The 16,161-nt window shown below is 33.3% G+C and overlaps 1 protein-coding gene across 2 annotated transcripts in view; it reads left to right on the forward strand.

Moving 5' to 3' along the window:
• Positions 1 to 8,477: 8,477 nt before the first annotated feature.
• LOC143222930 (synaptosomal-associated protein 25-like) overlaps positions 8,478 to 16,161 on the forward strand; it is a 30,175-nt gene continuing 22,491 nt past the window's right edge. For both annotated transcript variants that reach the window (XM_076450152.1, XM_076450151.1), the window contains exon 1: positions 8,478 to 8,895. In XM_076450152.1, coding sequence (XP_076306267.1) covers positions 8,764 to 8,895 — 132 coding nt within the window. In that variant the 5' untranslated portion in view covers positions 8,478 to 8,763. The remainder of the gene's footprint in view (positions 8,896 to 16,161) is intronic.

Consider the following 16,161-nt stretch of genomic DNA (forward strand, 5'->3'; position numbering starts at 1 on the left):
AGATTCCTAATTTTTATAACAATTAACAGAAGAAGGGTTTAAAGTTTGCAGCAGGTTGAATACAATATAGTAAAACGGTTTTGAATATGCAAATTGGCAAGCCATGACATAACTACAGCCGATATAAAGTCACAGTGGAGTGTCATGTATCATAATTTATTTTGACGTGGTTTAATATTACATAGGTAGTGTGATGAACAGTTGTGCCACCGAAAAATTGATCGCTTTTATGAAAGGTATTTAATCCCTTTTCAGAGCAAATATTCGAACACTCAGGTTAAAAAGATGCATTTACTTTAGAGGTTTAGATGTTTCAAAATTGAGGTGTCCCTTTTACGTAATAGCATTGAAAAACAATGAAATTTGGAACAACCAGGAGCCCAAGGAACATCCAGAAAAGACTTTAGACAAGTCATTTTCAGACCTGATAACCAAACTGCAGCGTTTTATTTTATACAGCTTTAATCTGGTGATTCAGATGCAGTGCTCAAGGTAATAAAGAATGATCTTCTTCTCAAAAAGCGACAAGCCACTTGTACATATGCTACTTCCATGATATGCCTGTTCCACTGTTGCTTACCTAAAGCATCTGATAACGTGTAATTATCCTATTCCGTAAGAAGAAAAATCAGTGACGTATTTAAAGGTTTTCATGTGACTGAACTGTTCAAACAGGCGTTGGAAAACTATCCTTCTTTTACACTAGCTATATTATGAATTAACAGGGAGAATATTCTATGTGATAACCTCACGATGGAATATCTTGCAACTAAAACTTACTTTGCAGAGCGGTTAAAAATATAGACGATAGTTAGATGGACCATGACCGGTTATGGTGACGTGCGTTTTAATGACATTTTGAGTCCCCAAACAAAGTACCCAGTGATAATTTTGTGCAATGTATTTGGTAACGCACGTTGGTATATTTGTGTAGCAAAATATATCTTGATATACATCGCTGTAAATGTGAATTTAACAATTTTAATAACTTACACTAATATATTTTATCAGCGAAATACCTGATGACACACTTACCTGCAATGAAATACCTTATTCCTACTTGCTTACAGTGATATGCCTTGTGGCATATTTAATTACAACTGTGAAATAACTGACGACATACTTGTCTATTGTGAGATACATGATAATATTCTTATTTAGTACGGAATACTTATCTATAAGATTAAAATATTGTAATGACAATTTTCACTAGCAAAAGGTTTTAGAATTACAACCTTTATTTTGTAGAATATTTGATAATTTTATATTCCTGTTTAAACATTTTCTTTATTACTTGGGAACTTATCCATTGTAATGTCTTTTCAAGAAACATTTCATTAAATAAAATTTGCTCTCCTTTGCGTAGTTTTCAACAGTTTGTCTTGTTTGTGTGTGTATATCTTTTTATGTGTATGTATATATATATGCATACGTTATACATTACAACTCTTCTTTCGTTCTCGCAAATGCCATGGAAATAGAAACTATAGTCAAACACAAAGTAAACCATTAGCTATCTCATATTTTAGTCCATTTTCAGCAAAACATTCGGTTTCTTGAATAAATATACTCGAGCTTCTGCATAATCTAGAAAATTTACATATTTTTTTTTATGTTCTGGAACGTACTTTACTAACATCTGTATATATTGTTACAGATAAATTCCACAACATGGGACTAAACACCATTTGCTCTAAAAACATATCAGATCGAGTCGTGCCTTCATTTTTAATTTTTAAAAAAATGTGTTTACGCAAGTTTCTTTTTTATTTAAGATCTAAATTTCTTCCTTTGTTTTTATTTCTGTTTATTTATCCGTACTTATCAATACTCACAACAGCTTAATAAATGTTGTATATCTGGTTTTACGTTTCGTTAAATACATAATTGTAACAACGACATGTGCTCCTTAATTTGACTCCTTCTCGTGGTCTGGGTCTAGTCTAAACTAATGCTTAGTCTATCTTGTTGCATATCGAAGGTTTCATGGTTCGAGACGCAACACTGTTGATCACACTCCGCACTTTTAAATCTGGGCGCATTACAGAAGTGATATTTAGCCTCAATATTAGATTTAAAGAGTTAGACAAAGCCCATTGAAATTATTATTAGCTGTATACGAACATGTGACGGTCTAACACGATCAATTTAAGCATACACATGCATAAAGCGTCTTTCAGGTTGAATATTCCAGTTTCTTTCTCTTATGTTCTATCACATGCTTTAAGATGCATACTTCAAGCCACCAGCAATATATATTATCATAACAATTAATGGCATTTATATTTATATTCGAAATATTTAAAAAAAGAGCTACACATATTATCAATTATTAATTGAGTAACGTTATTGTTAATGATATATACAGTAACATTTACTGTTATAGACTGCAAGATCGTTAGATATTCTAAATGACTAGTAAAACAAAAATGTTTCACATAAGTTAATATGCTGGATAAATATACTTAATGTTTCGTGCAATAATGTTATGATTTAATGTTACTACACCAATGGAAGGAATGTCCGTTACATTACATGTCTGTAAATGTTTTCAGTCTCGTTCCTGGGAGTTTTGTCAAATTTAGACTTCACATAAAGGTTTGTACTTAACTGAAAAATAGTATGGGAGACATATCACCCGACGCCAGGAACAACAATATTTGTACAAGGAACAAAAATCTTTACTGTTATGATCAGAAAGTTTCATTGGACAAGCAGTTTTTCACATAATTCATTATATTATTAGAAAAACACTTCAAGTAGATATCTAGGTAACCACTAGGTTCCTTTAAATTCTAAACTGTTGAAATCTAACATATTTGCCATTGGCGATTCTAAGGTCGTAAAAGTTTCTACCTAAATATTAAAATAAAAATATTTCATACTCCAACTAATCTGTTAGGTGAATATGACTTCTGTTTCTTGCCAGAGCTTGATGATTCAATTCACTATTGTAATGGACGATACGTCTCTATGAAGCAAGTTACTGAAAATTCTGAATTATAAAAGTTTAAGAAATGTATAAGAATGTTTAAAAAACACGTGCTTCTAACGTGAAACCAAAAACTGTATAAACATTCCTTTAATTCACGGAACCTAAGTCACACACAGATGTATTTAAAATAATAGAACGATATTATTAGATTGCTACTTGTCTACAGAATGGTTCAGTAATGTATGACTGCCAACTCTATACAGAGAAGTAGCAGCAGCAAAATGTTTGAACTGTGTTATGTGCTTGTACCATTTCAGTTCGTTGTAGCATTAATTAAACCACGATTTTTTATCAGTTCGTGCAAAAGTTATTCCATGTGCTGCACTAACTGCGCTATAAAATCCTAACGACTAAATATTAAAACTCATAAAATACGTGAACTGATATACTTTGAAGAACTTAGATGGAAAATACGTCTCTCCAGAAAATTGAGCGTCCAATAGAATTTGTTTTAATAGCTATGCAGCATTTTGACTAAATACACAGTAATATATTTTGTAAAACTTGGAATAAATGAAAAGCTAGATTTTTAGGCTTTTGTATATAATTTTTATATTTAATAAATAGCGGATTCCTTTGACATCATGTCAGTTGTTTGTGAAAGTTACAGAAATAAACGATTTTATTAAGACAAAATCTGATACACAGTGTTTACGTTTTACATATATATATATACGTTTCAGATATAAATTTTACAAGTTCACACATATCTGTTTTATCAGAGTCGCATTCTAAAAAATATACCTAACAGCTGGCAAGATACCGAGAATATCGCAAAAAAACCTTTGTTTCAGTGTTTCACACTTCATGTATTTAACAATACACTCACATTACTTGTCGTTGTACAGTACTTTAGAACCGTGTTTACAAAATAACATACTTAATGTAGAAATTTGATAAATAACCATTATTAATTTAAATTGAATTTATAGAAATTATTCAAACAATTGAGCCGCAAGAGTATTTTAAAGCGTTTTTTTTTCAATGTGTGAATCCCAATTTTCTATATCCACTGATCAATGTTAAACAAGAGTAAAATTCTAAAAGTTATATTATACTTTTAGGGTGGATTTTGTGGGACAATAAGGGAAGCTAGATTTTTAATAAATGAATTTTTCTAGCATTTTGTTTCTCACACAAGAAGTACTTTTTTCGATAGAAGCGTGGAGTTAATTTCTCTGTTGTTTGTTATGTTACCAAAGTGTTTTAAATCATTTACTATGAGCCATCTTCTGTGTATAAACTTATGAAAAAAATCAAAATATTTATTTAGATACTTGAAGTTATCACAACCCATACGCTCTCAAGTTTCATGCAGCGTCATATCTGCGGACTTACAACGCTAGAAGCCGGATTTCGATAACCGTGATATAAATACCAAATAACCTATTTGGTAGGTGATTAATTTCAAAAACAACACAATCTGTACATTTCATTTTGAAATAACTTTTTCCGAAATTCTTTGCATAAATTTATTTAACGTGAATGGAAATTATAAGACCTGCTAGGATTTCGAACAAAACTTTAAAGAGACGAGCTTATGCCTCACGCTAGTACAGCGGTATGTCTACGGATTTAGAACGCTAAAATCAGGGGGTCGATTTCCCCCGACGGCTCAGCAGATAACCCAATGTGGCTTCGCTATGAGAAAACACACAGACACACACGCCTAGCTTATTTATAAAATGCCCTCCAGGGGCTCATCAATATGTTTGAGACGTTATAATGCTAAAATCCGGGTATACACATCATAGAGTGCTCGAGTCGTAATCTGAGGGTCGCGGATTCGTATCCCCGTCACACCATAAATGTTCACCCTCCCAGCCGTGGGGGCATTATAATGTAACGGTCAATCCCACTATTCGTTGGTAAAAGAGTAGCCCAAGAGTTAGCGGTGGGTGGTGATAACTAGTTGCCTTCCCTCTAGTCTTACACTGCTAAATTAGGGACTGCTAGCGCAGATAGCCCTCGTATAACTTTACGCGAAATTCAAAAACAAGCAAACAAACACATTATAGATAGCCTTGTGCTTTACTACAAACTAACAATTTTAAAAGTGTTTGTGTGTGTAAAGTTGTACAACAGACAGGCATCGAATTCCTTATTTTAGCGTTAATTTTTAGGTATCGATGGGGTCAAGTTTCAAAATTGTAAAAACGGCTTCAGTCTTTCAATATTTTGGATATAAATGATTATAATTTTTACAAAATCTCATTAGAATCACAAAATGCTCGAAATTTCTAAAAATGAACACCCCCTCGCAATAAGCAAAGCGCAGATAGCCCATTGTGTATCTTTGCGTTTACCAGCAAACGAACCCTACAGATATTCTTTATTTAAAGTTTTTATAATTGTATTTAGTATATTTACTAAATGTGTCTATCCTTTTATGGATTTCTTCACAGATATGAATTAAAATCCTAAGCAATACAAAATTAAATAACAAAAAGTGACGATTTTCTTGTGGATTCGTCACGTGTCTTATACATATTTGTTTCGCGGCATCACATTGAAACTTTCAGATGCGATATGATTGCGGTTTGGCCCCCCGCTAGTACAGCGGTATGTCTTCGGATTTTCAAGGCAAAATCAGGGGTTCGATTCCCCTCGGTGGGCTCAGCAGATAGCCTGACGTGGCTTTGCTATAAGAAAACAAACAAAATGGTTTGTTTAAGAGAAAGGAAGTGTAAAAGTTATGGTCCTTACTTCAGTAAGCTTAAACCCACTATCAGACTAGAAACTTTCAACAACAATAGTACCTTACTATTATTTAAATGTTTTTTTTATTTTTTTATACCTACCAATGAAATAAACAGCAGCGGTTCCAAGATTTTCAAAACGAGGAGGACGTCCAATTGAATGGATCTTGGAGAATATGAAAGGGGTTTTTTTCCTTCTGAGAAACTGAAAACTCTGAATAAGTGTTGACATGCTTTTTCCGCTTCACTCTTTGCCCAGTTTCTGTATTTTACATCCAAGTTAAGTTATATAGAATCAAATGAAATATAATGTTTATTTCACATGGGAAAGTCTGAGATTTGGTGGTAGCGAAATACCTCAGTGATAGCAGTATAGCATTTGTCTACAAATATCCATGAATGTCTATAGAGGTTCCCTCTAGACAATCTCTTGTTTGGCTGGTGTTGACTGAGTCATTGTGGAGCTAGATTATCCCGACTGAAAATGGGATAGTAACTCTATTCTAGAATGTACAGTTTTTACACTGCAAGGTCTTAGTGTTGCTTATAAGTACTTTTGTTTTTCTATTATGTTGCTTAGGCTTTTGATAACATGGTAGTAATGTGGCTGTTTAACTTCTGTTAAAGGTTATCTCATTGTTTGTTCTGGATAAAGCCTCTGGCGTAAACTAGAATGTCATTAACAAAGGTTAAAACATTTGATTGAACTCTCACGGTGGACTAGGTCAATAGTATAGGTTTTGAAAGTGGTGGTCCTTGAGGCAGACCACTGTTATTTGTGATATAATCTGATCGCGAGCTTCTTTTCTTCATGAGGCATCGTCTACTTATATAATAGTTACAAGCCATATTACACATGCCACAGTGATGTCTATTCTAAGAATTTTATGTGGAAGAATGTGCAGCTTAACGCTATTGTAAGCATTTTCCATGTCTGAAGATACTGCCAAGGTGTTCTTGTCCAACTTCAAAGACTTACCATCCTCAGTTGTGAAATTCAGCATTATTGATTTCTATTTCCTTTTTACTATAATACACACTTAGTGATGATGGCATTAATGACCCAGTCTGACAGACAAGCGTTTTCTGGGATATTACCATTAGTATTTTGTTAGACGATGATCTGATGACCTTTAAGATGTTCATATTTCACAGTTGGTACTTGTTGCTCAGATATATTGATACTAAACACTACCTTCGGCAGTATGGTTTCTGTATAGCTCTTAAAGTACTGTACGAACTTCTTGTACTATCTGGATCTATAACTCTCTCTTTAGATATGTTTATGGCTCTGTATATTTCGTATACACTAAAAATGGCTTCCATATCAACATGTAGTTGTAGATAAAAGAGATTACTGTAACTTTAGCCTTTCATGCATCTTACTATGGTCACATTGGCTAATGTATAAGGAAATGTAGGTCTTACTTTGGCCTATTTTACTGTTTTTTTGTTGTTTTTTTTTTGTAAATACGACTCTCTACATTTTTGTAATAACGAAGAATAAACCAACCAAGAAAACATCAAACATTTATCAATGTTTAGTGGAATACGCTTTACTATTACAATTCGTTTATCACATTACAATAACTGTTTATATAGTTTCATTGCAACTGTAATTGCACTACCTACCGGTTGAGACTACACTGTTTTAATGGACGATTTTGTATTAACAGAAACTATTAAAACGTGTTTTATGTAGTGTTTACAGACGCTCCATTTAAGTATTATATTAATATATGTGGTGGTTTTCTGTATAATTAAGCTAGCACTACTATTCTCAGACTTAATACTTGGTAAATGTATATCATAGCAGTAAATAATTATTTCAAATTTTGCTTTTTTCGTGTTTAGTGTGCAGCTTTTTTATATAGATTAATCACCTCTTTAACTCTGCATTGTGAATCACAATTCACCTATACATTTTGTTTTAAAAAATGCACAAAACTACAGAATGGGCTATCTATGCTCTGTCCACCACCGATATCGAAATCCGGTTTCTAGCGTAGCAAGTCCGCAGACTTACTGCTGTGCCACTGGGTGAGCCAGACGCAACTTATTAAATCTAGAGAGCTTTTTTTTATATTTACCGCAAATGATATATATTTTATTACAAATGCAGTATACTCTTACATTAAACTACAAATCACGCACTGAGGTGAACAGTGTTTTATATTGAAATAACGTATAACCTGTTAAATGATTTTTTTTATCAAATACTTTATTCTGTATATAAGGTACTACTGGCTAATTTAATGCGCAACGCTGTTTTAAAACAGAATCATAGTAAGATACTACTATTTAGATACACAGTAATTAATTTCTTACAGCAAGCTCAAGATGAAATACTACTGGTTAGTTACAAAGTAATTTATTACTGTAGACTTTATATGAGATTGCTCATGTTTAATAACTATAGTCTTCCTTGAGATAAGGAAAAATCTTGGACGACTAAGGAAAGAACACGGGTTTTAAAAAGACATTAGTTTGGGTATATTGGAGAAAAACTGGAAAAACTGACTTCATAGACGTGAATATTGTGGGTTTGATACCAACTCAAATTTTGCAATTTCTTTCCGATTTTGGAAAATGCATTTTTGTCGGCTTTCTGTTCCCATGTCTTAAAAAGAGCACGAATGTCAGAACAATATGAAAAACGAGTTATATGGCCCACAGCAAAAAAAAAAAAGAGGTAATCGTCTATCATTGGTTGAGCTATTACGTATACAAAGAAGGCTGTAGTGACACCTACCGGATGAGATTCCAGTCCACTAACAGTTCTGTGTCACCAGCGAAACAACTGCACTTCCTCGCTCCTGTTCGACCTGAATATTGACCGGAACTTTGCTTAAACTTCAAACAAGTAACACTAACTGTTCAGTTGAACTTTGCGAATCGTATTAATGAATACGTAGTAAACTCCAAATCTGATTTCGAAATATCAACTTAATTTTAAAATATTTATTGTTAGAATGCATACACGAAGTCGTAAGTAACGCGAGTTGCTTTTAATTTTGTGGAGTTTGTTCCTGCAAAAATCCCTTAATCTATTTAAATATTAGAATAAACATGGTGGTCAGTGCCTCACGAACATCCCAATCCTCAGCTCTTCCCGAAGTTCAGAAGCAGAAACAGCTTCCCAGTGAAGAGTTATCCGAATCTGCAGTCCTACAAAATCGCATAAGCGATGGCACAGCAGAGGTAAGATTAACTGGAGAAAACAATGAACACTCTCTTAATAAAAATAGCTTAAAATACTTTACGAATATTTTCTAAACATAAAAAAATACCATAAAACGTTTAATCAAATATTTTGAAAGAGGTTAAATAGAAGTATGTTAATGTTTTCTCTGGCTAATCTAAAATTAAACGACGTTCGAAACCATTCGTGGATTTTATTAACTAAACAGCGAAACAAGTTACTTATGAAATCGCTGCTTACAAAAATCACCAGTCAAATGTGAAAAGAACGCCAACAGAAGAAGAGTCAAGTTTGAATATGAAAAAGGGTTGAAAACACTAAAGGTGATCTGTGAGACGTAAAAAACAAAGACAAAAAACGAAAAAACTTAAGATGAAGTTTGATTTTTATAAATTTTTTCTCTAGCAATTTTTGTGTATTATCGCTATTAGTTATTAACATTAATGTTCATACTTCTTGCTACAAAGCAGCTGTAATGTTTCACCGAAATAACAGTTAGTTAATAAATAAATAATAAAGAATTTATTTTACCAAATCTAAGATTTTTTTCGCTCCCAATAGCACGCACAATATGATTTACTCATGTTAGGAGTTCAAGAGTATAAATACAGTTTGCATGAAAAAATATTTAAGGTCGGTACCGAATAAAATAGTTTTCAAAGTACAAAAATTGTGGTTTGTGGTTACGAAAAAAACCCCCAAAATCATCCATTTTAGCAAAGTTTCATCCAACCTAGTTTATACTAACTTTTGATTCTAGATTATGATGTGTGCCTTTCATTTTAGTATTTGTATTTCGGGTGATAACCACCATGGATTCCAAGTACTTTGAATAACACAAATCACGCAATACTGTTTTGACGTTACAAATTCACGTATGTGGAACTGTATCATCGTTATGGAACAGAATTCTGAATATTATAACGCTTCGTAACAAAATATCCCCTGTTAGTCTTCGGATTTACAATACTAAGATCAATGGGTTTGATTCCCCAATGTAGACACAACAGTTTATTTGTTTGTTTTGTTGTTATGCACAGAACTACATAAAGGCTCATTTGTGCTCTTACCACCACGGGTATCTAAACCCGGTTTTTATCAGTATAAGTCCTGAGACATACCATTATGTCAACAGATAGCCCAATGAAGCTTTGCTATAAGAAAATATCCTGGTATGGCCAGGTAGTTAACGATATAGATCATAATTTGAGGGTCACAGGTTCGAATCTCAGTTACACCAAACAAGCTCGCCCTTTCAGCTCTAGGGGCGTTATAATGTGATGGTCAATACCACTATTCGTTTGTGAAAGAGTAGCCTAAGAGTTGACAGTGGGTGGTGATGACTAGCTGCCTTCCCTATAGTCTTATACTGCTAAGTTAAGGACGGCAAGCGCAGATAGCTCTCGTGAAAGTTTGCGCGAAATTCAAAACAAACAAACAAAACTATAAGAAAACACAAACACTCGTAGCAAAACAAATATAATGTTTCTGTGTTATGAGGAAAATTAAGATAAAAATCTACAAACTGACTGCAGTAATCACGAACCTTTGAAAAAAGTTTTCACCTTAAATTCTGAAACGCAGATACCCCCTACCCTCCACCCTCTCTCATTCACACAGTATGAAGTGGTTCAGTTGCCATCGATCATTTGATTACTTCATAAAATGTTCCAGTTACATGTAAATGTTTATCGATCGTTTATATTTTAAATGTTTAAAAAGGCATTAGCAGAATTTAAATCCATATTAAACGTAAAACAAAATCTCGTTCCTTGTTTAACAAAGTGACATGTTGGGCGTTGTCTGATACTCAGACAAATATGTTATTTAACATTTAATATTTAGGGAGAAATTTAATTACTTCGCCAATGTCTTTAAAACAAAACTATAATAATAATCTTCGTTCATCCTATTGATTTCTTTAACTCTGGTTTAATCTATGATTTTTTTCTTCAGAAATAAGATAAAATGTATTATTTTCTTTGAAAACATAGTTCAAACAGTATTAGAATAACTCATATTAAAAAAGATGTTTATAACTGCTTCTGTTATGTAAAAATATAGGAAAATTATGATACTTCAATATTCTGTTGTAATATTAGCAGCAGAAGAACTAGCAAGTGTGAGCTTAGTTTTGTATCGACGGTTTCATTTCATAATCTCGCCCAATAATTTTTTTGGAAGTGCGTGATGTAGCGTGTTTGGTTGTATGGCACGAGCAGTTGGAAACGCGCCATTCTATGCCTCGAAAAATCAAAAGAATATGATGCTTTTCTCCTTCAGGTTTGTTTTTCTAATATAAAATCAAGTGGCATAATGTCATGACAACATAGATACATTTTAACCTCAAATATTATAAGTTCTGAGAATATATGAAATAATAAAAATTTTGTATCAGCATGTAGAGATACGTTGTACAAAATAGAAATTGAGCGTTTACCAATCTATTTATCTAAGTTTATCGATACTGAACCGAAGCGGTTTGTTTGAGTTATTTCCCAAACTCATTTACCTAAAGTATATCTAAATCGTTTTTATTAAAATACACACACTAGCAAAATGTAACTACAACTTAGGATCTTAACTGTGTCCGGAATTTACATTTCTTACTTTTCTTAACTGTCAAAAACGGACTTAAGAAGGAAAAGCATGTCTTTATTTTCATTTAGTTCCGATTTTCTATTGGCGATTTTGATTTCTCTTCCGTCGATTTTAAAGTTTTAAGTAGTTAGGTGCTTTCTTTTTACCTGAAAATTATCATATGAAACAGAAATATATTGTTTTAACTTTAACATTCAGAGAAAAAATAAAATTCTGTAGAAATAACAACACATCAATATATTATTGCATGCTGAATCACATTTTCTTTAAATGAAACATTTTTTTTCACTAAGCAAATAATTACATTTTTGCTCTCTGGTCTTATAGGCTTATGCGCCATGCTCTAAACTGTCTGAATAATAAATAAAAATCCATACATATAAATTGTTAAAGTGACACCTATGTTATCTACCGAGTTCACTTTTTAAACTGCAACGTTTGAAATGCTAAAATCTCACAACATAACGTTGCTTCAAAATGTCTGAGTTCCACCTTTAATATTAATTAGTTTCCTTACATGTTTCTTCAGCTTAAAGTAATAGCAAAAAAAGTTCTGCGCTTTTCATCTTGTTTATAAAGGTGACTTTCCTCCAATTTGTTTCTCGACTGCTAAACATTCATGAGCTTCAAGCTAATTAGTTTTTATTGTCCTTTCCATAATGGAGAAATGCGCATGCGGATTAGCCACAGCTTTCAGGAAATATTCGATTGAACTTAACTCATTGTATACATCAAGAGTGAGAACAAGCAGATGTTAAGTTGCACAATATACAGGTAAACAGTTGTTGAAACAGGCCTAAATCAAGTTTACTCATATCTGGGTGTTCGAATATCCTAATTAACTTCTAGCGTGTTGCATTTGCCTTACAGCAATGAGTAAGTGTTGTTATATAAATAATTTGTGTTTTATATAAAAAGTTTTCTATGCGAAGCATTTTGAACTCCACCAAGGAAAAAAAAAAGATGATAAATAACCTTTGACATTCTGAAAAAATGGTATATATTTTGCAGCGGTTCCACATAAAGTGTCTTATCCATATTTATGTGATATTAAATTAAGAACTGCTTTAAGTCTTTCTTCAGTAATTTGCATCAGTATGTTTCAATTAACATTTTATGCAAGAACTTACATTTGTAAGCGTTCCCTCGTATCACTTATAAATTATATATTTCAAAGACTTTTTTTGTTTACACATAAGAAGTATTTTATTACGTTGAAAACCAGGACAGTGAATTTAAACTTCCTGTCACTCACCTCATATAGTGTTATTGTTTCTAGTGCTGATCCTCCTTCTATTTCAACTTGTGAGGCCTGCAACATGGCAATCACTTCTTTCCGAGTATCTTTCTCTGAACCTTCCGTCTCTCTTATAACATTTATGAATACCTCTCGATAATTTGTTTGCGAAGTTCATACTTTCTGCCCTCGCCTCGTCCGCCCCAGACAACCATTACCGTGTTAAAAGTCACTCACCGTTTCTTTTATTTCTGTCTACAGTATTATTTAGTTTGCTTTCATAACCAGATATATTAAACTCTATTACTTTAAGAATATCTCAGAAATCTTTATAGATACAAGAACGTTTCCGAAATACATGATTTTCCAGAGCAACTATAAAGTGGGTTACTTCCTGCAGAACCGTTTTCCCTCATGAAGGCTAAGTACTATAAATAACAATCTCGAAATGGTGAAATGAACTTCACCGCTACGGAACAAAAGAAAATACTATAGAAAACAAAGTATAATACAATCCAGAGCGGGATTATGAAAGAATCATTCATCTAAAAATATTCTTACAAATTCAAGTGGTTAATAAATGTATTCCGAATAGCACTAATAAGTGAAATACAATTTTGCCTTTTTGATTACACGAGACATGTAAAATAAATGAAAGATATTAAACATGTGATGTATGAAATAAAAGTAAAGAAATTCTATATTCGTGCTTTTATAATAAACTTCAATTTGGGTTTTATTGTTCTTGAAGATTTATTTTCCCCAGCGGGTATAGCAATAAGTCTACGGATTTACAGCCTAAAATCAGGGGTTCGATTCCCCTCGGCGGACTCAGCAGAGAGCTCGATATGGCTTTGTTTCAACAGAAAACACACAACTTTTCTTTAGAGTGGCCAAGGCCTATCGTTCTTTCATTGTACGGAATTTAGAAAATAAACATTATTTATTTGAACAACAAGCTTTTGAAGGGTAAAAGAGGAATCAGAAGTTAAATTTTTTTTTGATTTATAAAGCAGTAATTCATATCAGTGACACAAGAGAATAATATTTGTGAAACATACTTTGTCTTCGTTAATTCTCATATTATGGTATCACTAGCTATCAAAGGTTTCAATGATTGATTGTATCTAGTATTTAATGTTGGTTAATAAGCAGTTGCTATATTTCTAGTTTCTTCTCGATTATTTACATAGTCATTCTTTTATAAATTTCATGGTTTTCAAAAGTTTGTTTGTTTGTTTTGGAATTTCGCACAAAGCAACTCGAGGGCTATCTGTGCTAGCCGTCCCTAATTTAGCAGTGTAAGTATAGAGGGAAAGCAGCTAGTCATCACCACCCACCGCCAACTCTTGGGCTACTCTTTTACCAACGAATAGTGGGATTAACCGTCACATAATAAAGCCCCCCACGGCCGAAAGGGTGAGCATGTTTTGGCGCGACTCGGGCGTGAACCCGCGACCCTCAGATTACGAAGCGCACGCCTTAACGCGCTAGGCCATGCCAGGCCCTTTAAATATTAATGTGTGTGTTTTTCTTTTAGCAAAGTCACAAAGGCTATCTGCTCAGCCAACCGAGGGGAATCGACCCCTGATTTTAGCGTTGTAAATCCGGAGACATACCGATGTACTAGCGGGGGCTTACAAAAGACTCAAAACTCAAGCGCTTTTGAATAGATCACTACTTTTCTTCAGGATAATGAACTACTCGAAAGCGCTAGAGTTTTTGGTAACTTTTGAAATCCGTTGCAACTTTTGTTTGTGATCCTGTCTGTTGTCTTCTAAAACTAAAAGCTGTTTTCAAATTTGTTTTTGTTTAATTTCGCTCAAAGCTACTTTAGAACTGTCCTTGCTAGTCCATTTAATTTTGTTTTGATACAGTAGAGAAAAAAACAGCTTGCCAACAACCATTCAACGCCAATATTTAGGGTACTCTTGTCACATCGAAAAGTTAGATTTAACCGTCACTCTTTTAACACAGACACCGCTCCAAAGTGCGAAGCACAAATTTTTCGTCACTACAATCGTGCTAACCATTAGGTCGCATTCGGCCCTTTCGTATGTTTGTTTATATGTTTAATTAAGCATGAAAGGTCAAATTTTAAAAAGAAAAAAAAACAAAGAAGACATTTTCTATGTTTGAATGTGTCTATCGTACCGCATTAAAAATAATATGGTCAAAAAATTCACGAAACACTCAAACTTAGATGTCTCCAAAACATATTTGGTCGTTGTTGACTAGCTTTGAAAAAACTAGCAGAAGCATCACGTTGCAAACTGGGTGGGCAAACCTACGTCACACAAGGTAAACAATCATGGCGACAGCAGGTGAAGAGGAAGATGGACATAATGTATCAATCGCACCGTATATATTTGAACCATAGCTGGCAGACGATAATGTGTCTAACTTTGAAATGTTAGCCGAAGTGAACGAGGACTGGTGGTTGTTTGATCTTTCTTGATATAGAATTGTTTCAATAGTTTTATGCTATATTGTTATAAAAAAGACTTTTACGATGTTAGTGTCATAGTGTTAGTGTTATAGTGAATATATAAGTACATTGTAGTCAATATTTGTTTTTTCATGTGATGGATCTATATTTAGGTGTAGGTCTATTTCCAGCTGACAGACTCCGATACTGTATTCTGCAAAATCTTCCATTCGTATATATATGATTAAGCGTATATTAGAAGTAAAACCTCAAACATAAGTGAGAAAATATTGCGATAATATCCAATCAAATTTAAGGAAAAAGTGTTATAAATATGAAAAATAAGTAAAAAAAACAGACGATTGTTTGTTCATGCTCGTTTTTGAAAAATAATAATTGAAAGTGAAGTTTGTGATTTTTTATTACTTTAGCAGATGCACTGACAATTCTATATGGCACTTAAAAAGTTTGCTTAAGTCTGAGCGTAACCAGCATGCCTCTTCAATACGAACAGCTGATCAAACAATACTATCATCAGCGTTATCTATCTTTTGTAAACAAGAGTGTGATGTGCCCCTGACATGATTTTGGTTACTGCTTGTCATATTTAATGGACCTTCCTCGAATTTCGGATACATACTGGACACTGAATCTATCTTCAGTACCAGTTTTTTTGCAAATCCAATATCAAGTTGTAGTTTATTTCCGAATTCATATTCAAAAAAAAAAAAAATCACTGCGTACAAGCCAACTTTCTGTCGAACTCAGTTTATCACAGGTCTTGAACTTTTTTCAGGTCGTGTAGTGTTTTTATTAGTAGAAACCCGTGCACAGATACTTCCTTTTTAATGTATCGGTAAGCTGCTTCATTATCCACAGTTACTTCTAAAGCTACTCCAAGGACTATTCGTACTCGGAAACAAAATATTGTTAAGACAGTTCCTTGTTGTACATGAATATATGTCACACTTGTTTTCGCTAGTTTGTGAGTGAGTTTAT

The sequence above is a fragment of the Tachypleus tridentatus genome, chromosome 8 (genome assembly GCF_004210375.1).
Source record: "Tachypleus tridentatus isolate NWPU-2018 chromosome 8, ASM421037v1, whole genome shotgun sequence".
NCBI classification, from domain to species: domain Eukaryota; kingdom Metazoa; phylum Arthropoda; class Merostomata; order Xiphosura; family Limulidae; genus Tachypleus; species Tachypleus tridentatus.